The sequence below is a fragment of the Echinops telfairi genome, unplaced genomic scaffold, assembly GCF_000313985.2.
Source record: "Echinops telfairi isolate 266 unplaced genomic scaffold, ASM31398v2 ScPeMD7_7424;HRSCAF=8462, whole genome shotgun sequence".
Classification (NCBI taxonomy): domain Eukaryota; kingdom Metazoa; phylum Chordata; class Mammalia; order Afrosoricida; family Tenrecidae; genus Echinops; species Echinops telfairi.
The window spans coordinates 71607285-71631885 of record NW_022111324.1 but is presented as its reverse complement, the minus strand read 5'-3'; the positions used below and the strand labels follow the sequence as shown (position 1 = coordinate 71631885).

Here is a 24601-nt window from a genome sequence, read left to right as displayed (position 1 = left end):
TGGAAATGCTATGTGGCAGTTCTGTGTACTTTGGGGTTGCTAGGAGTCACAATAGACATGATAGCATTGGTGGCTTTAGTGCAAAAAAGAAAAAAAGAAAGGCTCAAAACTCTTGCAATAAATGGCAGGCTGAAGACTGACTCGATGGCAGTGAATCTTGGGTTAGTACAGAAAATGATGGTGATTGTGAAGAGACTTCGTTTTGAGTGGGAGGGATGCCACTGAGTCAAGTCCAACTCCATGTGACCCTATAAGACAGGGCGAACTGCCCTTGTGGGTTTCCAAGACTTAACTATTACCGAGAGTACAAAACCCACCTTTCTCTCTCAGAGCGGCTGGTGCTTTCAAACTGGACCTTGTGGTTACCAGTCCAGCATGTAACCTGCCACACCATCAAGGCTCCTAATCCTCCCAAGGTGAGGGCAAATTTACTTACATAAAAGGGAGAGAAGTTGTCCAAATAAATTGGAAAATTTTAACCCGGGATTGCCTATGCAGAATACCTAACAAAGCAGTTACTATATTCTCCATTTTCCCAGTGTTCACATATAATCATATTTGATATGCCATCTTAAGTCATCTTTTATTCCTCGCACAATGCGCGGCCCATAATGGGCTATCAGAATGCTTTTTTGACACTATAAGTCAGCACTTAGTAGCATTATGTCTTTCCCCTGCCATTCTTGCCTGTGTCTTTCCCCATCTCCCTCCATCAGAGACTGTGTCCTACGCGTGTTCTCCAACCAGTGCCTAGAACAGGGATTTGTGCACATCTAGGAATACAGAAAAACTGATTTCCATGTCTGGAAATCATTAGATATTTTGCAGTGATGATGATTCATTCTGATCCTCAAATTCCAAATTTTGTGACTGATGTAGTCACTGAATATTTCATTATTCTCATTATGCAGCTTATATTCACCTTCGTCTGGATGGCTGCCATCACCGCCATCATGAGAATGGAATATGGTTTGGCTTTCTCCCATCTTCCCCATCTCTATGGCCTCTCTCCTGGGCTCCTCAGCATTCAATGTATCCGAACAGCCCACTGACCACCCAAAGGAGAGGCAGACAGAGGGCAAGAGCCAACAAAATGCCAGCCCCTCCTAGCTAGAAATTTTATATTTCAATGAATCTAATTTCTGTCCAGGTAAGATATTCCTGCTGAGCAGATATTTCTGTATTTCCCAGATGAGGAAGCTGAGGTTCAAAGTTTAGTAATTTGCCCATGTTTCTAAACAATGGATTTGGGATTTGAAACCAGATCTCCCCGGTTCCAACACCCATGCTTTTAACAGAACAAAACAAAACAAATCTTTCCCACACAAGTCTTGAATTAACCAAACCTACATGAAAAAATATTTTTTTGTGGCTCAAAGGCAACTTGGCCTCCACCTTCCATAAACCTGACCATTCTTATAATTTACTGGGAAAATGTCCAATTTCAAAAACACCACAAGGGGGAGCTAAGTCCTAAAAAGCATAAGACTTCAAAACAGAATCACTTCTCCTTTGGAGCCTGGCTCTAGGCCTCCTCTCTGGGGGACGGGCAGCGGAGGGGTGGGTGAAGGGAGACGCCGGACAGTGTAATATAAGATACACTAATAATTTATAAATTATTAAGGGTGCATGGGGGAGAGGGGAGGAGGAAGGGAAGGGGAGGGGGAGAAAAAGGAAAATTAGCGGGTTCCGGGAACCCAAGAGGCAAGGGAATTTTGGGAATGATGAGGGCAACAAATGTATAGATGTGCTTTACACAATTGATCTATTTATTGTGATGAATTGTATGAGCCCCAATAAATTGATTAAAAATAAATAAATAAATAAATAAATAAAAACACCAAAAAAACTATCAGAATAGACAGAAGCTCATACTCTGACACACACGACCATATCTCTTTCCTGCTTAAAACCTCCAAGAGATCCCCACCTCTTAGGTTTCTAACACCACCTCTCCTGGCATGTGTATGGTGTCCTCTGCTTGCTCCTGCCTCTCAGCAAACCACCCCCCTTTAATTCAATCTGTACTGTAACACCAAACTACTCAGGTTTCCTGGATTCTCCACATAACCGTTATTTCATGCCTTCATTTCTCTGTACTTGCTGTTTCATTTGTGTTTTGTTTTATTGGCATATACTTTTCATATCATACAATTTAATCATCAAGCATATTAAGAAGATTTGTACTATCATCACCAGAATTTCAGAACATTTCATCTCCTGTTCAATTCCCTCATCCTCCCCTGCCATGCCCCTATCTTATAGTTACTGTCTCTACAGAGCCACCTAGCCTGGATTTCATATACAGAGAATCACACAAAACATAAACTGAATTGTTATTTCTTTTGCCTGTTTCTCACCCCCAACAGTCCTCCTATTCAGCAACAAAGCAGACTTTACATTCCCATTTGTTCTACTCTGCTCAAAACACACCTCAAGTAACGTCTTTTGACCTTCCCTGAGTATCCCCTCAGCACAGGAATCAATGTGCTCAGCACAGTATCTACCCTCAGGAGCACTTCTCTTTCTGCTTGTGTTGTACTATGCTCAAGTCGTTACCTCCCTGCTGAAGTAAAAGGTCCTTGAGCAGCAGAGCCATGTTTCACACGGGTGATATGCCCCACCCTGGCACACAGCAGTTCCTCAAGTATGCGAGAACCTGCACTAGGAAGCCATCAAAACCAGGCACCCGAGGCAACCCTGAAAGGGTCAGGAGAAACCGTCAGAAAGACAACTCTTCACCGCATGTTCAAAATCAACTCCAACACTCTGTAGCTGAAAAGAAGATGTTCCAAACTTACCAAGTGGGTTAAATAAAACACGAAGGAATCCAAGGAAAGAGCTGTGCTTTCTGGAGGTGGAGCGCTTGTTGGCGCCTCAGCATTTGGATCCAGTCGCTTTTCGGCATCAATATCAGTGCCTTCTGTTGTAATTACCCCTAAAATTAAGAGGAAAGCTGATGTTTTACATTTTAGGGGGGAAAAGGAAAAGATTTCTCTCCGATTAAAATATTTGAGTGCCTGCTAAATATTAAGTAGTCACTGTCCAGCAAATAGGGTTTTCCTAAACTTCAGAGTTCTACTTAGGGCCATTTTACCCTTCATTTGTAAAATAAACCTGTCTCCAGCCTCCCCACTCCACACCAACCCCATCTACCACCTCCCCTGCAATCAGACTACTATCTGGACAATTACTTAAGGGAATTGAGAAAAATGGGAGTTTTCTGCTTTCTCCATGAAGACACAGTCACATTTCGCAAACATTCATCTAGTGCGAGTGACGTTTCAGGAAGGCAATGATTTTTTTAAAAAGCTTCTCCGTTTGCAGGTGGAATGCCCCAATGCGACGTCCACAGTGTCTGCCATGTGGCAGTCACTACATAATTTACTGACTGGATGAATGAGCCTACAAGAAAGAGGATCGGGTCAATGCCAAGAGAAACAAGGGATGAGCTGCTCTGTGAAAGCACACTAGATATACACACCTGAACAATGACTGAGATGCACACAGGGACATTCCCAGGTAACAGCCTTGTTTAGGCTGTTCTGTACTTGACCATTACATGAGCGTGCAAAGAATTTGTTTTTAATTGTGAAGGAGAATTTTTCCTACCATTGCAAGTTGTTAGGCAAGAGAATAACAGGTTTTTAAAAAGTGCATGATTCATCTTTAACAAGCAGAAATTATTAAGAGCTAAAAATTATTAGAAGTAGAGAGTATTCCATATGAATGTCATGTCCTCTGGAGCATGGAGGATGTCTGATACTGTCAGACGTACTATGCTCAAGTACTATGCTCAAAACAGCAGAATTCATTCGGCTATGACTTCTGATATTGGGATGGGGATATGGCAAGGTATTAGCACAGGCCTTCCAAGTCTCACAGATGTTAGTGGCGCCTGCTCTACCTGCTTACAGACCTGAGCTTCTAGAAACCACACACACGTAATGAAGTGATCGCGTCACCATATTCGATAGACAAAAAGAACAATCAGCTATTTTTTTGATTGCCTGGTAAAATGGGAAAGAGCTATACAAAGGAAATAGAAAGCTCTTGATATTATCATGAAGGTTGTATACATACTTTCACATTTACACAACCTTAGGGCAAATAAAATGGGATGCCCTCCGTCTTTTCTATGGGCTGTCAGTGCTAGTGACTGTAAGTCTATAGTGGACTCACACTGTGAACTTCTCTACACTTTCCTGCCATCTTAGCGTGCAAAGACTGATGTCACGGGCCACTCCTGACGACACCACGTGTGCAGAGCAGAATTGCTTCGCAGGGTTTTCAAGGCTGTGACCTTTTGGAAGCAGATTGCCAGGCCTGCCTTTGGCGGCACCACTGGTGCACCACTGGGTGGGTTCAAACTGCCAACCTTCTGGCTGATAGTCAAGTGTGTAATTGTTTGTGCCACCCAGAAATTCCTAGTATAAAGGCATCTGGATATATAACATGTCTGGGAAACAAATTAAAAAAAAAAGAATTGAACTACATTGTATTCTACTGGGGGGAAGGAGTGAGAAAAGGCTCGGAATCAGAGTGTTTCAGTGCAGTGGCCCTCAAACTTCAACTTGCACCAGAATTTCCTGGAGGGCTGGATAGTCACAGATACCCATCCCTGCAAGTTTCTGCTCTAGGAGGCAGGCAGTTTTACATGTCTAAAATCCCTGTGCTGTTGGTCTGGTTTCAACCACAGTGCTAGAGCATAAAGTCTCTAAGCCCAAGAACACGCTTTATGTTTAAATTATTTACAGGAGGCTCTGACAGTCAACTACTGTTAGTTATGGTCACTGGCCTCTTTTCTGTTATTGATTTTCTTTAAACTTTTTATTGTGAATTGCGTGGAAGTATATGAAACAGATCAGTTTTCGACCCAACAATTACTGCACATTTTTATGTCACTGATTGAAATACCCACAATGGAACAGCACGTATCATATCCTACTTCCTCCCTGTATTTCCTGTCTCCATCCCTCCTTCTTCCTTAACTTTCTGAACTTCTGCTGCCCTTTTGATCTCACAGGGTTGATTATCTTTCCTATTTTTAATCTTCAACTGGCTTAACTCCTGCTTTTCTTTCAATTAGTTCCAGGATGTCTATTCTTCTAATTCTTCTATTTATTTATTTGCAACTGGTACATATCTGTCTAACTTTTCCCTCTATTTCCTATTTTGGGTGACAAGTCCCCAAGGCCTTATGTATGATATGCCTGTATTTCCTAAGAGAGAAACAGGAGCACGTTTCACCTGGGTCAGAGTCGTTCTCTGTACTCGGGATCTGTGACTCCTGTGAGGCCACGGTGTCACTGGCTGCTGGTTGATCCACGTGGGTGGGCTCTTCAGGAGCAGGTATTTCCGGGTCTTCTGTGCTTTCTGGTTGGAAATTATCCTCATGTGGAGGTGGAATCCCTACAGGGAAAAGAGATGCATTGAGCTAGCAAAACAAACTCACAGGGGCAGTTCTACCCTGTCCTATAGGTTCGCTATGAATCAGCCATCAACCCAATGGCAGTGGATTTTGGCAAAATGGTAAATAAGTCAACAAGTATTGCTACTAGTGTTCTAGTTCCTACATGCACAAGTTTATTCCAAATAAAACATGCTTAAACATGTCTCCATAATGAGTAGTACTGTGGGTTAGGGGTTGGGCTGCTAACAGCAAGGTTAGCCATTCAAACTCACCAGCCGTTCTAAGAGAAAAAGATGAAGCTGTTTGCTCCCATAAAGATTTACAGGCTCAGAAACCCTCTGTAGGTTCGTCAGAATCGACTTGATGGCAGGGATGTGGTTTTGGTTTGGTCTCAAATTAGTGGGTAGACAAGTTCTCTTGGTAATACATGTCCTAATCTCATTGTGCCTTCAAAAGTAGGTCCAATCAAAAGAGCAGTGTCCAAAGGGATCTGTTGGACCAGTTAAAATGGAGGCGGCGAGTTCAGCTCAGAAGGCTACGGAGACTTGGGAGGACCCCAAAAGCGTAACCTTGATCCGAGGAACATCTCAAAGGCACAAAAAAGAGCTCCTCCAGGCTGCTCAAACTGTGTGTGGACACAGGGTCAAGCTTAGAGTCCAAATTTCTTTGGGAAAGGGTTAGAGAGATGGAAGCATCACCTTTTAGACGGGTATGCACCCAGATGGTGGCCATGTGAAGACAACTGCTTCGAGTTGCGATATTTTTGTTTAAAGAAGGTGTTTATTATCTTGTAGCAATACTTTCTAACTCACCCTTGTTTATGCCCACATCGATAAAAGAGAATTTCAGTCAGGAGTACCAGTATGACACATCTATGCTACACAGAAACAGTATGAACTCTTCCTTAATAGAATATGTAGTCAGGGAGCTCATGCAGAGAAAGGCATTACACACAAAGGCAGTTTACTAAAGCGCCTTTTAAATATTTTCCAGAAACTCTAAGAGCCAAAGAGAGCAAACCCTTCCTGATGTGGCTCAGAGCTCAGCCAGGGAGAGCCAGTTTGTGGCAGTGGTGTGTGGCTCACGTTGATTTTGACTCGTGGGGACTGCGCATGACAGAGCAGAACAAGCAAGGTTTCCTAAGCTGCCGTTGTCTACTGGCAAAGACTGCCAGGTCCTTTCTCCCTCAGAGCCGCTGATGGGCTCAAGCTGCTGAGGCCCGGCTCCCTCAAGGACATCCACTGCAAAGAAAAATTTCTTTCAAATCTCTTATTTTAGGCTGAAGCTCATTTGTATTTTGCCTTTAATCCAAAATACACTGGCTTTGAATAAATGTAAAACATGTCTCCTTCCCCAAATTCTCAGGAAAAAAATTGGTGCCCTGGAAAGATATATTTATCCTGTGGCTCTGTGTTCCTCCCAGTACTCTGCTAAGCACCCCAGCACAAAAAGCTTGGGTGTAGAGAATAGTGCATGGAACGAGGAATCAGAAAGTTTATGTTTGGTTATCAGTTCACGGCCAATTTAAGAAGTGTTTATTGAATGCCTTCCATGTGTCAAGTGCAATGTTAGAAAGTCCTCATCCTGGCTCCAGGCTTGATTAATCTGAATGAAAGGACCCCAGTGTACAGAAAAGTTTAATCCAGCGGTTCTCGACCTGTGGGTCATGACCCCTTTGGGGGTCAAACGACCCTTTCACAGATATTGCCCGATTCATAACAGTAGCAAAATTACAGTTATGAAGTAGCAACAAAAACAATGTTATGGTTGGGGTCACCACAACATGAGGAACTGTATTGAAGGGTTGTGGCATTAGGAAGGCTGAGAACCGCTGGTTTAATCAGAGTTAGTAACTGCTCGCAAGAAGAAGGAAAGAGCACAGTATTCACAAAAGATGAAAAGTTGAGAGGAATGAAAAAACTCAAAAAGTGTCTGTTTAAATAAAAGTTCTATCAGTCAATCTGGTTTAGAAAGCATTTATTTAACGATTAAGAAATTGTGTCCAAAGCCCTTTCCTAATTTTACATGAAATTTGTACTTTGCTCACAACTCTTTGTGCCACATTTTCCTGTTTGTCTCTCGCAGCCTTTGAAAAAGGCTTCACTTTGAAAATGCAAGCAAGTCTCAACCGTCCTAAGAAAAACCAGCCTAAAAGAAAAAAGGCAGGAAGAGACACCGGGAATCTATTGTCCTCTCCCCTTTAGACACCTTGTAAACTGGAACAAAGCTCTACGAAAAAGACCCAAGGTGTTTTCCCTGAGCCCCTTCCCTCCCATTTGAACCCAACCCTGCAGCCACAGGCAGGAGGTACTTACCTTCCCTGGGTCTGTCCCAGTCTTCCTCTGGAGGCGGTGGGGTCACCATCGACACAGGCTCCTCTTCTGTGGAGTATTTGTACCTGACAAAATAGATTAGGTCTTGGACATCGTCTAGCGCCGCAGCCTCTTCAAATATGTTATTTTCCTTCATCTCTTGCTCTTTGTATTCAGCCACCCGCATATCAAGCATTTTTTCGGCTACACTCAGAATCTGTGACTCAGAGGCACGAAAGACCTTATCTAGGACCTTATCCACATTGTAAGGCAGGCTCTCCTGTTGGGCAGACTTCAACTTTAAGGACATTTCGTGGAACATGGCTTCCAGTTCATGGACATCAAAGTACTTCTGGAACCTCTGCATAGACTGCTGTTCCTTAAAAAAGCTGCGTATTATAGGCAGGTCCTTCCCACCGTCACTGTGCTCTGAAGGTGGAGGTGGAGCCCAATGGAACGGGTCATCTTCGACTGCTTCAGAAGCAGACCACTGGTCTTCTGGGTCCAAGAGTTCTGGTAACTCCTCCTGGTCCTCTTTTGAGAGTCCCTCTAGCTCACGCTCTTCTGCCAGCCCCAAGGCCTTCAGCTGTTCCTCAAGGTTATCATGTTCAAGGCCATCATCAGTCTCTCTACTTGGAAACACTTCACTGAACTCTGAAGCCTGAAGGTTTCGTGTGTCTGGAAAGCCACTTCCTTGTGGTGGTCTGTGGGTTTTCTCATCTACGAAAGGGCTTTCTGGTGCTCCCACAGTCATGCTAGCAGGCTCCGGGTCCTCAACCCCTTTGGCCACAGTTTCACGTTTTCCTTCCAGCTCCAAATCTATTTTGGTTTCTTCAGTTTCTGTACCAGGGCTAGTGCTCTCTATAGGAGCTTTGTTAATAGCGGGCGAAGTCACATCTAACCTGTCCTGAGCCCCAGTACTTTGTTCTTTAGACTGTTTTGCACTCAGAGCATTTTCATCCTCCAGCAGCTCTTCGGGGATGTGCTCATCGGCTTCCGGCTTGTCGGCGTAGAAGCCTGGTGCTCCTGCACTATCAGTCTGGCCTGCTGTTCCTACTTGCTGTGAGTCCTGCACTGCTTGGTGACGAACAATCTCTTTGATTGCTTCCCCGGAGAGCTTCCTCCTCTCATCCATGTGCTTATGAACTGCAAAAGCCATATCTTTTTCTTGCTGCCAAAAACGATGTCCTTCCTGAGCGGGAACCTCTTCATCGAGTTCTGCCGGCGAACCAGTTTCATCAGCAGAGGAGAATCTAGGAAGACTTTGAGTTTGAAGAACTGGCTCCTCCTTGGGATCCTGACCTGGATGCCCCGCAGCAAGTGAGTGGGGTCCGGGTCCACTTGCCACAGCATCCACTTCCTCCACACTGCTGCTGGGTGCCTGGTGCAGATCATCTAAGGGTGGTACAATATCCTTGGGTTCCTCTTTCATTTTTAATTCGTTCATTTGATGCCCTGCATTTCGATGTACCGATTTACTATTTGAACCATCCTCCAAAATGCGTTCAACGGGTTTTTCTTCACGGAGTGCATCTTTTGAGATAAGAATAGCTGCTTTTAGGGCATTTTCCTTGTTATCAGCGGTGAATTTTAATGGTTCCTGACCCTTCTCAGAAGAAAGCAGAGAGCTAAGATGACTGCTTTGAGTGGTACCATGCACAGCTATCTCTTCTTGCTTCTTACCCTCTGATTCATCTGGCAACAGGCTTCTCTTGGATTCCAGAACATTCCCGTGTCTTCCTTTGACGTGATAGTCTACGTCCATTTCTGGGTCTGAATCAGCATTTGTTTTGGAGGCTTCTGTAGTCACAAAGCGACCTCCTGCACCCTCAGAGCCAAAAGAATCCTTTGCGGATAGTGTTTCTCTCCACCTGCCATCTGAGACTGGCAAGCCATCTTCCTGGTCTTCCTCTGAGTCAGAACTCTCTAACTCCATCACTCGTGTTTGTTCCTCACTTCCTGTGACGAGAGACACAACAGTATCCCCCAAGGTGATGAGGATATTTTTATCATCTTTGATGCCAGGGGGCTGAGCTACCTCAATCACGTTCACTCCACTTGACGTCTCCTCTTTATCTGCTGAATATTTCTCAACTCCAGGTTTCGCTGGAGCGCGCACATCTTCATCTGTGAAAGTTAGTAAAGGTAGCTCATCCAAGTTGTCTGTGTTCTCCTCTTCCTCTTTCCCAACTGTGTAATACTCCGCATCCGATTCCTCATCAAAATCATCCTCTAATGAAGTAACAAGTCTGGTTGTCTCATCATCCGATACAAGTGCATCAGCAGTTGAGCCAAATTTGGTTTTCAAATCCAGGGTCATTTCTTTTTTCAAAAGTTTATAAGCGTTGATCGTCTCTTGTTCATCGGAACCTTGAGAACCATTGATGGTTTTGTTGTTTTCTCCTTCTGGCATTTTTAACTTCTCTTTCAGCATTTCCTCAAAAGGGTCAAAGGCAGAATGCGTGTTATCCATTTGACTATTTGCATGAGGGTGAGTCTTTGGAGCCTCAGATTTTCCTTCTAGATCCTTGGTGTTTTCAGAGAGTAAACTTTCATTTTCCTCTAAGTTGGCTTCTTTGGGCTCAGGTTCTAGGTCACTTTGCTCAGACACTTCCGGAGGCTTTTTCATATGCTGAGAAGTTTCTTCTAGAGTTCTCTCCCAATCTCCAGTTGCAGAATCATGTAGCTCCCAAGATTCTAGAAGTTCATCTATATTATAACTGTCAAAGTCATCTCTTCCTCCATCAAAGCAAACAAAATCTGTCTCCTGTAAGGGAAAGGAAACATTTCAGTGTCACTAACGAAGCTTCACAGAACAAACTCCTTCCTATGCTCATGATAGGAGAATGGAGATTCCTGTTTGGCTCTCCCAGGGCTTTTGTGCCCATGTTACATGATGACTGCCCTTGGAAAATGAGGAACCAGAAGCTGGAATCTACTCTTCCCTGACATCTTGCGCCCATCCCTCAACCTCCCAGCTTCTTTTCATCCTCTCTGCCCCATGGAAGGGAGGGCTTGTGTGGCTGCTGAGATTGCTTAGCCTGTGCCTATTTCTTTTTGGCACCTGCCTAGCAGCAGGGAGTACAAACCTTCTGTTCTTTGCGTGGTCAGTTTTATTGGGATAGCCTCCCTCCCCTTGAGTCACGCCCCCAGTTATTGAGTCCTGTCTGTGATTGTGTAAGTCTGTCCTACTATAAGCTGAAATTTTAGAAAGCTCACTATTACTGCACAATGGAGCCATATTTTCCAAAAAGCATTATTATTTAACAAAGATGACAGTTCAGCCTCCATAAGCCTAATACGTGGGTCTCTCAATTGTTCTAACCACAGCTGTAAAGAGAGGGTGCCATTATTGAATCCTCCAACTTCCAACATCTATGCCTGATATTTTTTTAAAAATAATTTTATTGGAGGCTCATATATCTCTTATCACAACCCCTCACAAATCCACGTGTCAAGCACATTTGCACATTCGTTGCCACCATCACTTTTTAAAACATTTTTTGTCTGCTTGAGCCTCTGGCATTAGCATCCCCCACCCTCCCTCACGAACCCTTGATAATTTATGAATTATGATTTTTTCATGTCTCATACTGGCCAATGTCTCCCTTCAGCCACTTTTCTATTGTCCGTCCCCCGGGGAAGGGGTTATATGTAGATCATTGTGATCGGTTCCCCCTTTCCCTTGCCCTCCTGGTATTGCTACTCTCATTATTGGTCCTGAGGGGCTTATCTGTCCTGGACTCCCTGTGTTGCCAGCTCTTATCTGTACCCGTGTACATGCTCTGGTCTAGCTGGGTTTGTTAAGCAGAATTGAGGTCATGATAGTGGTGGGGAGGAAGCATTAAAGAACTAGAGGAATGCTAGTGTTCTCTTGCACCCTGACTGGCTCATCTCTTTCCTTGTTTGTGACCCTTCTGTATGGGGATGTCCAATTCTCTACAGATGGGTTTTGGGTCTCCAATTCCACACACCCCCTCACTGACCTTGATATGATTTTTTTAGTTCTGGGTCTTTGATGCATAATACCTGATCCCATCGACACCTCATGATCACACAGGCTGGTATGCTTCTTCCTTGTGAGCTTTGTTGCTTCTCAGCTAGATGGCTGCTTGTTTTATCTTCAAGCCTTTAAGACCCCAGACACTGTATCTTTTGATAGCTGGGCACCATCAGCTTTCTTCACTACATTTTCTTATGCACTCACTTTGTCTTCAGCAATTGTGTCAGGGAAGGTGAGCATCACGGGATGCCAGGTTATTAGAACAAAGTATTCTTGCATTGAGGGAGTACTTGAGTAGAGGATCAATGTCCATCTGCTACCTTAATATTTAACATATAAATATATGTTCATAGATCTATTTCCCTATCGTTATGTATAAATATATTTACATATGTCCATGCCTGTATGTAGACCTCTGTAAATGCCCTTTGCATCCTAGTTCTTTCCTCTATTTCCTTTTATTTTCCTCTTGTCCTAATATCATATTCGGCCTTCATTCGGGTTTCAGTAATTCCTCTCAGTTACAATGCCTTTGATCAGCCCTACCAGGGATCCTACGCCCTCCCCACCATCAATTTTTGATCACCTGTTGTTCCCTTGTCTCTGGGTTTGTTAACACTCACTTCCTTTCTCCTGCCTCCCCCTTTCCTGTGTCCCCACAGAACCATTAGTCCCATTGTTTTCTCCTCTGTTAAACCATCTAGATAAACAATCTAAATAGTCCCCCGTCTATCTTACCTAGATAGACATGCAGCGACAATAATAAGCACACAAAAAAAGACAGAGCAAAACAAAATAACAGAAGAAAACAAAACAACAGCAACAAAACCCAGCGACAAAAAAGAAAACCCTATGAATAATTCTAGGTCTGTTTGTTGACCTTTAGGAGTGTTTTCTGGTAGAGTCTGATGGGGTGCCACACCCTGGCCCCAAAGTCTATTTTTGGTATTCCCCGGGGACTTCACTGCTTTGCTCCCCTTGCTGCTATGCTGCACGCCTTTAGCATTTCTCCCAGGTGGGGTGGGGTCAGATCAGGCACAACTCCTGCACTGTGCCTCCAGTGTTGTCCCTCATAGTGCTATGTAAGGGTCAGTGAGGGACGTTGTGTCTTGTGGTGGGGCCGGCCCTATGGTACTCTCTGTGCATTGGCTGCTCTGAACAGGAATATGTCCTCCGGGCTCGGTGGTATTCTATCTCAACAATCTGTCCAGGAGAAAATGAAAGATGGCCTGTGCCCTCTGGGCTCTACTCCTGTTCCCCCAGCTGTCAAGCTCTGAGTCTACATGGATTTCTGGCTCACAATTTCCCTGCAGTAGGGAAAATAAATCAGCTCTAGATTTGTTTTATTGACATACAGTTACATAACTCAATTAAAAAAAAAAGGGGGGGGACCTCACTGCCATCAAGTCGATTTTGACTCAGAGCAACCTTATAGGACAAGGGTAGAACTGACTCTGTAGGTTTCCAAGACTGTAAATCTTAATGGGAGTTAAGTCTCATCTTTCTCCCAAGAAGTGGCTGGTGCTTTTGAACTGCAGACCTGGCAGTTAGCAGCCCAATGCATAACCACTACACTACCAGGACTCAACAAGTACATAGAAAGGAAAAATTTAAAGGTACAAAGAATAGTGTCATTGGGGCTTCCTTGCCTAATTCTTACCACAAGAACAACAAGCTTCAGTCAGGGACACACCCTAATCTAATTCAGGGTTGGAGTAATCACTAAGACCTGCTGTCAGGACTATGTGCATATTTTATTTTTCCTTTCCTCTACCAACAAAGAGATTGGCTCAAAAAACGCTATACAATGTGGGGAATGTTAAAAACTAACAAAAATAATTCTCTTCTCTTAAGTCTCACTAATATCACGAAGATACCTGCCCAGTGGAGTAGGGCTAAGTGGTTTCCTCTTTCAATCACATGCATTTTCTAAGTTGAGGGAACATGCAGGGCGAAGTCAGAACCCCAATCAGCTGAGGGTTCTGTGACCAATGACCTCTGGTCCCACACAAGAATCTTGGGCAGTCTCACATGAGGCGTGAGATCAAATAGGCAGTAGGGCTGATTTTATGATCTGCTAGACTATCATGGAAAAAGAGCTCCAGGGTCTTATCCATTCTGCTGGGAATAAGGATCCCGGAACACAAAAATCCTCTTAGTTACACAGCTGCTTTGTACACTGCATGGTCAAGACCTTCTAGATTTGAGGCCAGATCTCATCTGAAATGCTCGGGCTACCTTTTACAAACCTATAATATAAACTCTTAAATCCCTAACGGGTCTATAATAAGTCCGCATTTCTGGTCTAGTTTTGCTTTATCACAATTTATAAATGTAGGCATGTGCAGCTTAAAGTCCACAATGTGCTCTGTGAAATAGTACATGTGTGATGGGGACATTGTGCAAACACCATAATAAAACCTTATGGGAGCCAGCTTCCAGGTGTCCTTCTTGCCATCACCACAGCTGCCACTGCTGCTGACAGTGGCTGGAGGAACAGCGCTGCAGCAGCCAAAGCTGAGAGGGTGGGGGTAGGAATGGATCCAGAAGAAGCAAGTGGGGAGGGAGCAGAACACCTCAGCCCTGCTCACTGTTCTATTCACCTCAACAGCAGGGGCAGCCCAGGCCCACAGACCCTGCTGCCACTTGCCCACCAGACAAAGCCTGAGAACCTGTACCCAGAACCCTGGCCTCTGCTTCAACTGCCTGGGTACCACTTGTGATCCAGCTCGGCAACAGACTGTGTTGGGGGCCTTTAAAACCATTCAGAGAAGCGATAAAACAAGAGATGAATTCCCATTAAAAAAATTTTAAAACAAAACAAAATTCAAGGACCACAGATATAAACACACAGGACACTGCTGGAATAGATGTTAAACAATACATCCCTGTCCTTAAAATGAGCTTATTCACCCCTTAATCACTAGAAACAAAAATACTGAGTTCATAATATTTTTTTGCCCATATAAATAGCACGGAATGTTCCGTATAAGAATATCACGTCTCTGAAGACAAACAAGCGGCCATCTAGCTGAGAAGCATCAAAGCCCACATGGAAGCACACCAGCCTGTCTGGCCACGAGGTGTAGAAGGGACCAGTTATCAGGCATCAAAGAACCAAAAAATCATATCAGTGGGTGCCCGCTTTACTGACACAGTCACTGAAGACAAACGTGTGCATAAGCAAATGTGGTGAAGAAAGCTGATGGTGCCCAGCTATCAAAAGATATAGCATCTGGGGTCTTAAAGCCTTCAAGATAAACAAGCTCAGAAGCAACAAAGCCCACATGGAAGAAGCACACCAGCCTGTGTGACCATGAGCTGTCGAAAGGATCAGGTATCAAGCATCAAAGAACAAAAGAATCATATCATTATAAAGGTGGGTGAGTGCAGAGTGGAGACTCAAAACCCATCGGTAGGTAACTGGACACACCCTTACTGAAGGGTTGTAGGGAGGAGATGAGCCAATCAGGGTGCAGGGTAGCAACGATGAAACATATAACTTTCCTCTAGTTCTTAAATGCCCCCCACCCCCCACTATCATGATCCCAATTCTACCTTACAAATCTGGCTAGACCAGAGGATATACATTGGCACAGATAGCAACAGGAAACAGGGAATCCAGGACAGATGACTCTTTCAGGACCAGTGGTGAGAGTGGCAATGATGGAGGGTAGAAGGAATGTGGGGTAGGAAGGGGGAACCGGTTACAAGAATCTACGTATAGCCTCCTCCCTGGGGGATGGACAGCAGAGAAGAGGGCAGGGGGAGATGTCGGACAGTGTAACATATGACAAAACAATAATATATGAATTATGAAGGGTTCATGAGGGAGGGGGGAGGGGGGAAATGAGCAGCCAATATTAAGGGCTAAAGTAGAAGGCAAATGTTTTGAGAATGATGAGGGCAACAAATATACATATTTGTGCTTGACACAATGGATGTATGTATGGATTGTGATAAGAATTGTACAAGCCCCCAATAAAATAATTATAAAAAAAAAAGAATATCAAGCTAATATTCCATCCTCTCTTTTTCTTGGTAGTTTTACCCCAAATTAAAATCTGATGGACAACCATTAGATATATTTTTACTTTCCTGACTGATACAAACAAAACATCAAAGATTTTCAAAGATAGTGAAGTGAATTTAGGTGCTGAATTCCTAAGTTAATTTATAGTTGAGAGCAAAGGCAGAATTGTATCACTTACGTCTGTCGGAAGTTGTAACTCTCCATTAGTATACTCATGAACTACCTGGATTAAATCCTTTGGAAAATATCCAAAAACACGCCCAACCTGTATGGAAGAATGGGCAAAAGGGACAAATAATCAATGAAAAATCTGTATGAAAAATGTAAATTAGATGCTTGTTAGTACTTAGAAGAAATATAGAAATAAATAAATATAACTGAAATAATTGTTTTTATAATTATTCTGCTTACCATTCTAATAGAGAGTTAGTATTTAATATTGTAAACCCAATGTTTCTAAAACCATTGAATTTTCTTTCAATATTTGGCATAATTTTCAAACAGAGAACACAAAACTTTAGACTCTTGAAGTAGATAAAATATATGTACAAGGAATGATTATACATCCTTCAGTTAACACAATGCAAAATAGAATTGTCTTAACCTCTAATAAGCACTTACCTGTATATTTCAGTGCACTTCTCATAAATCAGTACTTAAAAATCTTTCTTAAATCAATAAATAGCCATGAAGATTAATAAGTGAAAAGAATACAAACTTTATGAAATGATTAGCACAACTAAAGGCAAATATTTCTTGATATTAGAAGCTGTACTAGTTTTTCAAAACTAAACTTACAGGTATTCTGAGGGAAATAAAACTGGAATGTAATTCATAGTAATCTACACACCAGGCTTCAGTTACATGCAAATTAAACCTCTTTAGAAAATAATCCTTTTCATCTTCAGTACTAAGACCTGAGGTACAAACAGTGTGTCCTCTTAGGAAACATATACTGTCTTTTACCAGCCACTGTCTGAAAGGAAGAGCAGATATCTTCCCTATCGTTAAAGACCAAAATGCACAAAAGAGTAGAAAGGGCCATCTTATCACTAACTCTAAAATATCCCCATTCATGAATGCTCTAGTCATATCTGGCCACTATCTGAAAGCCAGTATTAGTAGTAGGCTACTGCCATGAAGATTAGATAAGACAGGGCAATTAAAAGGTGCCACATTGGCAGTTAAAGCCTGAAATTTTAAGAAACCACAAAAAGGGTGGGGGGTGCTAAGGCACAGACACAAGAATCATTTTGAAAACAAATGAGGGGAAATGTTAATTTCCTAAACGATAAGGCTCAAGAAACAAGAAGTAAACCAGAGGAAAACAAGCCTTTCCCTTCTGTGGAAAAAGGAATGAGAATATCGGACAGAAAAAAATCAGGGATATATGAAGAAAGCAAATACATTTATCTTTGCTTTATCTGTATCCCGAGACCACCGTTCATATAAAACCCCAGAGTTATAAACTGGGTGAGGTCCTATTTCTTAAGGTCTCACACACAAAAAAGTTGCAGAATCATAGGTCCTCTTGGTTACAACTTATCTTTTATGTCTAGCTAGCGAGTCAAAGATTAGTTTTTGCTCCCGTTTTTCTTCTTTGCCAAAAAATTGCTGATTGATATGAAAGTAGTAGAATACTACTTTAAGAAAACACACACTACTATCAAGAAAAATGTAGACAAGTATCTTTGCCCTATAAGACCCCCTGGTCCCTTCCATCAGAGACTTAATGGCCTTGGGTGGCACAAACATTTTATGTTTGGCCAGGAACCAAAAAGTTGACTGGCAGTTTGAACCCACCAAGAGGTACCATGGAAAAGAGGCCTGTCAATCTGCTTCTGTAAAGACTGCAGCCATGAAAATACTACAGTGCAGTTTTGTTCTGTAATGCATAGGGCTCCATGGGTCAGAGGGGTGATCTGAAGGTAGTGAGTTTAAGGAACATAAACTAACTGCAATACAAGGCAGTAAAAATGAATGCCACATAAGCAATGTAAACAGAGCACCACCTCAACAACTGTGAGACAGGAAAGATGGGTGCTGAAGGCCACAGCCCCAAGAAGACGGACTGAGAGTGAGGCATCAACGAGAGACAGGCAGATGTCTAGAGGTTAAGTATGGTTAGGTTGAGCTCATGCCTGAAATGCTCCCAGGTGAGGAAGAGGGGAGAAAAGGAACACGAATGAAAAATGCAGCCTTGGTACAAGGAAAACAATTTCTAAGATAAAGATTAAGAAATCCTGTTTGACAGACTTGAGAGAAACTTAACAGTCTCTTCTTTGTATGGTGTGATTCAACTGGGATGACTAAAGACAAGGGTTGCAGTACCTGACCACTGGACTGTTCAAGACTCCTCCCTAGGAATCTAGATCACCACCAAAAGGAATCTATTTTTCCATATGGAGTATCTCAAGTCGTATTTTCTGTGGTTTGTTTGCTTGGTGTTTCCTAGAGAGTGAAAAATTACAAATGAGGCTGGGTATGTCTGTTTGGACAACCCAAAGGACATTACTTTTGAGTGGATAAACAGTCCACACACAACACTTCTTAAAAAGAAGCGGACAGTCACTCATAAGCCTCTCAATCAGGCTCCTCTGAGTGACCCTCCTCTTTAAAAACATCAAAGCACGATGCCTTCACTGATTTCCATGTCTGAGACCAGGGCATCCATGAAACTAGCTGGAAATAGAGCCCCTGGGGAGCCTCCAAGAGCAGGTGTCTGAAAGACAGAAAAGGATGACTCAAAAGTTGCTGAAAGCCAACAAACAGGAAAGCAAGCACCCAGCAAAAACCCAGCATTTCACTTTTCTAACACACGGGTCATAGCACAAATGGTTAGGTAACACTCTTCCGAGGAATGCCAATTTTTCAACAGGTTTTACTAATGTCATCACAGAAACTGAAACTCACCTAAAATCAACTCTAAGCCTGCATGCCGAAAACACTAGCTTGAATGTAATTCACAGGAGCAATCTAACACCCATGAATCCTATTAAAATAAGCTTTCCTTCCTATTTGAAGCAATGAAATTAAGCAATTTCCCAGTTTTCACCATTCCAAACTTTACTATGTCTGAAACGATGCTGGCTGGGCAGACCTAGCACTTGCTCGAGGAGCAATAGCCAGATTCAGCTCAATTCCCAGTAACAAACCTGTACTGAGCCCCAGCTCTCTGCCAGGGCTAATGCTACTGGGGACACTGAGCCATCTTCTATTCTCAGACTAGCAGAGAGGGCAAGTTAACCCTTTCACAAACCTCAAGGAAACACCATGATTTAAATCAACAGTGCTAACAAGCCAATACCAGCTACGTAAATAAAGGATGTCAAAGTTTCACTTACACTTCCAGCCCAAACTTCAGGTGACCCCCCTGCCAGTTTATAGTAGACATATACAGGATCGCCTTTTTTAAAATTCACAAAACGACAGTCTGGGCCTGTGAAGTCTTCTAGAGCCTCGCCCCGGTACATTAACACTGTATGTAAAGAGAGAAAGAAATTAGAGCCTCGCCCCAGTACATTAACACTGTATGTAAAGAGAGAAAGAAAGAAATTAACTATCAGGTTTACATTTTTATAGCTCACAATGATTTATCAGGAAACACAGAACACACTGTAAGCAATCAAGTTTCTTCAGGACTTGCTAAAATCACTTTTAATTCATATTCATACTATTCATAGTCTCAGATAATCTAAAAGTCCATAAAGATTTATTGTTATACTAAGGTGACCGATGGCCCGCTTTTGGCAGGACAATCCCGATTTTTAACAATTTGTTCCACGTCCTGCAGTGTTTTAAAAAAGTCCCGATTTTTGGAAAGAATGCACGACAAGCTAGGGTATACGGTTTTTGGCTGCCATGTGGCTATTTCGCCAGGATATGAGTTTTATCAATGGTGTCCCGCTTTACCAATGTTAAAATCTGGTCACCTTATGTTATACGAGTTCCTATGTGGTGCAGATGTGCTCAAATGTTAAGTGAGCAGGTGGAGGTTCAATCTGCGTGAGATGACCAGAGGTGCCTTGGAAGAAAGGCTTGGCAAACTCCTTCCAAAAATCAGCATTAAAACCTTATGGAGCATAGTTCTATTCTGACACAAATGGAGCTGCCACGAGTAGGCATCAACTTGATGACAGCTGGTCACTGGTTGCGATTGTTGTTGTTAGGTACTGCTGAGTAGATTCCGACTCAGAGAGGTCTTATGTACCACAAAGAAGAGACTGTTAAGTTTCTCTCAAGTCTGTACAAAACATTGCCTGGTCCTGCACTGTCCTCACAATCTTGTTGGAGCCCATTGTGGCAGCCACTGGGTCAATCCATCCTGTGGAGGACCATCCTCTTTTTCACTGCCCCTCTACTTTACCAAGCAAGATGTCCTTCCCCAAGGTCTCTCCTGATAACATGTCCAAAGTACATGAGACGAAGTCGCGCCATCCTTGCCCCTAAAGAGCATGCTGGCTGCTGTGTTTCTTCTAAAACAGATTTGTCGGTTCTTTTGGCAGTCCATGGTACTTTCAATATTCTCCGCCAGCACCATCATTCAAATGCATCGGTTCTTCTTATGCAGTGTCTTAACTGTCTTCCTTATTCAATGTCCAACTTTCACACGAGGCGACTGAAAATACCATGGCTTGGATCAGGCGCACCTTAGTCCTCAAAGTGACATCCTTGCTTTTCAATACACAAAATACCCTGGAGACAGTGGAAAGGAAAACTTTCCCCATTTTTCCCTGTGGGTGAAACTGAAAAACAGGAAGCAATGTGTCCACTGCCACACATGGCAGATCTCAGGCTGCCTTGGCTCCCTGTGTGACCATCAAATCCTCAATCTTTGCTGGTTCATCTTAAAAAAGCATCATTTTGCCAGCAGGTAAGTTCAAGCACAGACACTGGCTGGGTTAAGCATGGCTTCTACATGTAGCAATAATATGAAGCCGAGAAGGGCATCTTGCAACTCCCAAGGGGTCAATTAACTGGAACTAACCATTTTAAAGAAGCACTACCTCCTAAGTGGTTGTAACAGTAAACACTGTCAGTTTCATTTGTAGCAGATTTGTTCTTTCTGTACAGTATTGGAACATAGTAATGGGAAAGGATACCAACTGTTATTATTGAGCCCATCACATAACAAAGCAATATTTTCTGAAAGTAAGTAATGTTGGCTGTTTCAAAACAAAGGAAGATATCCTCTTATTCATAGTATTTCTATAAACCAAATCAAAAGTGAACATCATCTATGGCAGGGAGGAAGCAAAACTGGGAATATAAGTCTGTTATCCTTAGACATAAAATGCAGGACTTAAATCATACTCCATCTAGGAAGTAGTAGAAGGAATATTTTTCTCATTGGCCAAATACACAGTGAAACAAAATGAACAATAAGTGCATTTATGTAGCAGGTGGAGGGGGAGGATGCCATGGAAATACTTCTAAGTCCGTTTGTGTTAAAATGCATCGTTAACTGAATTCTGTCTGACTTGAATTTTTTGTTGATACCAGGTGTTTTCAGTAACAGAAGGCAAGCTGAAGTTGGGAATTCTGGGATCTTAGAGGCTTGAAGTTACTCAAACGGCCATCTAGCTGAGAAGCAACAAGCCCACACGGAAGAAGCACACCAGCCTGTGCAATAAGGAGGTGTCGACAGGATCAGGTAACAGGCACCAGAAGACTCCAAACAAACATACATATTGTCGAGAACGAGGGGGTTAAAGCAGAGACCCAAAACCCATCTGTAGACAATGGGACATCCCCTCACAGAAGGGTCACAAAGGATGTCAACCAGCATGCAGTACAGCACCAATGAAACACAATATTCCTCTGGTTCCTTGAGGCTTCCTCACGCCCCACTATCAGGACCCCAGTCCTGCCTTTCACTGCGGGATAGACGGGAGCATATACACCAGTACAGGTAAGAGCTCGTGACACACGGAATCCAGTTCAGATAACCTGATCAGGAGCAGGAATGGGAGTAGCAGTACCAGGAGGGTAAGGAAAGGTGGGGAGAGGACAGGAAGGGGGAAATGATTACAATGATCTGATCGACACATAACCACACACACACACACACACACACCCCACTAGGGGGAGGAACAACAGAAACTGTGGAGGAAGCGAGACAGGGGTCGGTGTATGATATGAAAACAATATTATAATTTATTAAGGGGTCATGAGAGTGGGAGGGGAGAGGAAGGGGAAAAAGAGGAGCTGGTCCCAATGGCTCAAATAGAAACTAAATGTTTAGAAAATGATGATGGCAACATATGTACAAATATGCTTGATACAATTAATGTATGGATTGTTATAAGAGCTGTACGAACCCCCAATAAAATAATCTTTAAAATAAATAAAGTCAGGGGAATTGTGTGTGTGGGTGTGTATGAACTTAGATTTTGAAGCCATATGTTTCAGTGCATCAACATATGCTCCAAGTGGACTCTGATGATAGGACTGGAGAGGTGAAACCCATTTCTTCAGATTCCCGTGGTTATACAGGTCCTCACCACATAATAGCACAACCACTTGGGATACCAGTTTCCCATGAAACCTGAGATGCTGAATATGCTGGTGGGGAGATAACATTTGCATGTACCATGGGTCAAGGAAAGATTAAGTATTCCAGGAAGAAAATATGTTGTGCTGCTTTTAGTGTGTTTACTCACATCAGCCATATAGGACAGGGTGGAACTGTGCTTGTGGGTTTCCGAGATTGAAACTCTTTATGGGAATAGCAGATCGGCTGGTGGTTTTGAACTGCTGACCTTCTGGCTAACAGCTTAATGCTTAACCACAACGCCACCAGCTTAACACAAATTAAAGATTGCCTCTTCTTTCTTAAATGGTGTTACAATGATATGAACTCATCAACTTTTTGAATAACACCAAATTAAGTATCAGTACTAAACTACATGCTTCTTGGCCTTGCAATTTATGAACTATTATTTCTGTGGCGCTTGTAAATTCTCATCCTAAGGGATTCCAACAGCACGAATGACTAAGGCTAAAACTGGTTTGGCTTATAAAATCCTTGGAATATTTACTATTATCACTCTAATAACCCTTTTCACCCGAGTCTGAAGATCCCTGCCCCTTACACAGCCCCAATCTGGGACTGGGTTGCGATTCCATTTCCTGTGCACTGAAGTGCCACCTATCCTTGGTGGCCGATGCTGAGCCTCCGTCTCTTTCCAGAGCAGGATGCTGGCCTTCCTGCTGGCCTGACAGGTTGCATGAAGACTTCTAGGCACAGACATGACACGACTGAAGCAGAGCTTGAGCTGAGGTCTTGGAATACACTGCATGCAAGGACTCCAGGCTAGCCCCAGACCTAAACTCCAATCGCTGGTCACAAGGCAGTAAAGAGCCCCAAAAGCCAGTAAAAGGTGCGGGGTTAGCACCAGTGTGCCTTTCCTGAACGTCACCATCAACTTACCACTAGGAACGGGCCCCCCAACCCTCAGCGCATCAGCCCCCGCCTCTGCACCGACAGAGCTCCCCGCGGCGGGGGCAGGAAAGCTCGACTGCAGCGTGGGGAGACCAGGGCGTGCAGCACGCAGCCTCATCTCCCCACAGAGCCGGCTCGGACAGGGTTGGGGTCACCAGGGGCTACCCCAAACGCCGCCTCGGTCGCCAAAGGAAAGATAAAACGCCGGCAACAAGTGGAGGTCTCGCCCCCATGTTCAGGACCGGCTGGCCCGGACGTCGGCGAAGGCGCAGGGAGGGAAGAAACAGGCTGGGCCCGCCGCTTGTCCCCTTGCGCGCTCGCCACGCGCGGCTCGCGGGACCCCGAGCCCGGCAGGCGGTGCCGCCAACCCCCCGCCCCAACGGCGCCGCGGAGACCCCGGGGCGGCGCCCGGACCGCCGCCCAGCCGGCCGCCGCACTCACTGCTGCATTCCTCGTCCGCGCAGAGCTTGTGCTCCGAGAAGCGCCGGCCCGAGCTGGAGTCCTTGAGAGCCGCCACCCGGCAGCGCGGCCCGAGCAGGAGCAGCCCCAGGAGCAGCCCCCGCGCCGCAGCCATGTTGTGGTCAACTCCGAGGCCCCGGTGACGCGGAGGCGGCCCAGGCGGCGCGGGGGGCGGCGCCGGGGGCGGGGCGCGGGGCGGGCGCGGAGGTGGCGAGGGGCGGGCCGGCCGTCGCCCCTGGAAAGGGCTCCAGACTGACACGTCAGCCCGGTCTCCGGAGAGGATGCGGGGACCGCCGAGGGGAGGGCCCAGAGCGCCGTCCTTTCTCGCCGGGCCTTCGGCTCGGCACGCTACCTAGGCAACGAGGACTCGGCCGCTGCGCCCTCGCCCAATCGCCTGCCGCGGGGGGGCCGCCACTGTCCACCTGCCTCGCGACTTGCTTCTCAGCACCCCTGAGGACTCCAAGCCCGCAGCATCCTCACCACAGGTCCTCTCTGGAACCATCTCGTGGCTTTGGATTTAGGGCTCGACACAAAAGCAGCGCATCCTCGTCCTTTCTTGCTGCGGTACCTCCTTTTCCCAACCGCCAAACCCCACCCACGTTTGACACTGCCTTGGGCTTGGGACAAGCGCGTGGCCGGTATCCTCACACACGTTAGGAAAGGGGGAGCAATTAGTGAATTGGGGAATGTAAATTAAAGCCCGGGGTCTGTTAGGTCTTTATTTGAGTGCTGGGTTTAGAGGTTGCCAAAACCCCCTTCCCTAAGTGATGTCTTGAAATTCCCAGGTCTTTATTCGTAAGGGAGGAAGTAATTTAATTCAACGCAAATTCGCTGAGGTTCCATTTTATATCAAATGCTAGTCAAAGCACTAGGATGGTGGGCCGAGGGGGGAGAGAGTGAGGAGAGATCAAAAGCAAAATAAGGTATTCTGGCCCCA

General features: G+C 44.4%; 1 protein-coding gene across 4 annotated transcripts in view; it reads right to left on the bottom strand.

Annotated features, from left to right (window-relative positions):
- Positions 1-23779, bottom strand: part of MIA3 (MIA SH3 domain ER export factor 3) — a 62048-nt gene extending 38269 nt beyond the window's left edge. For all 4 annotated transcript variants that reach the window (XM_045298298.1, XM_030887743.2, XM_004699926.2 and 1 more), the window contains exons 1-6: positions 23647-23779; positions 19106-19239; positions 15940-16026; positions 7729-10492; positions 5251-5412; positions 2802-2938 (exon numbers count right to left, since the gene is read on the bottom strand). In XM_045298298.1, the coding sequence (XP_045154233.1) occupies positions 2802-2938; positions 5251-5412; positions 7729-10492; positions 15940-16026; positions 19106-19239; positions 23647-23779 (3417 nt within the window). The remainder of the gene's footprint in view (positions 1-2801; positions 2939-5250; positions 5413-7728; positions 10493-15939; positions 16027-19105; positions 19240-23646) is intronic.
- Between the last annotated feature and the right edge of the window lie 822 nt (positions 23780-24601).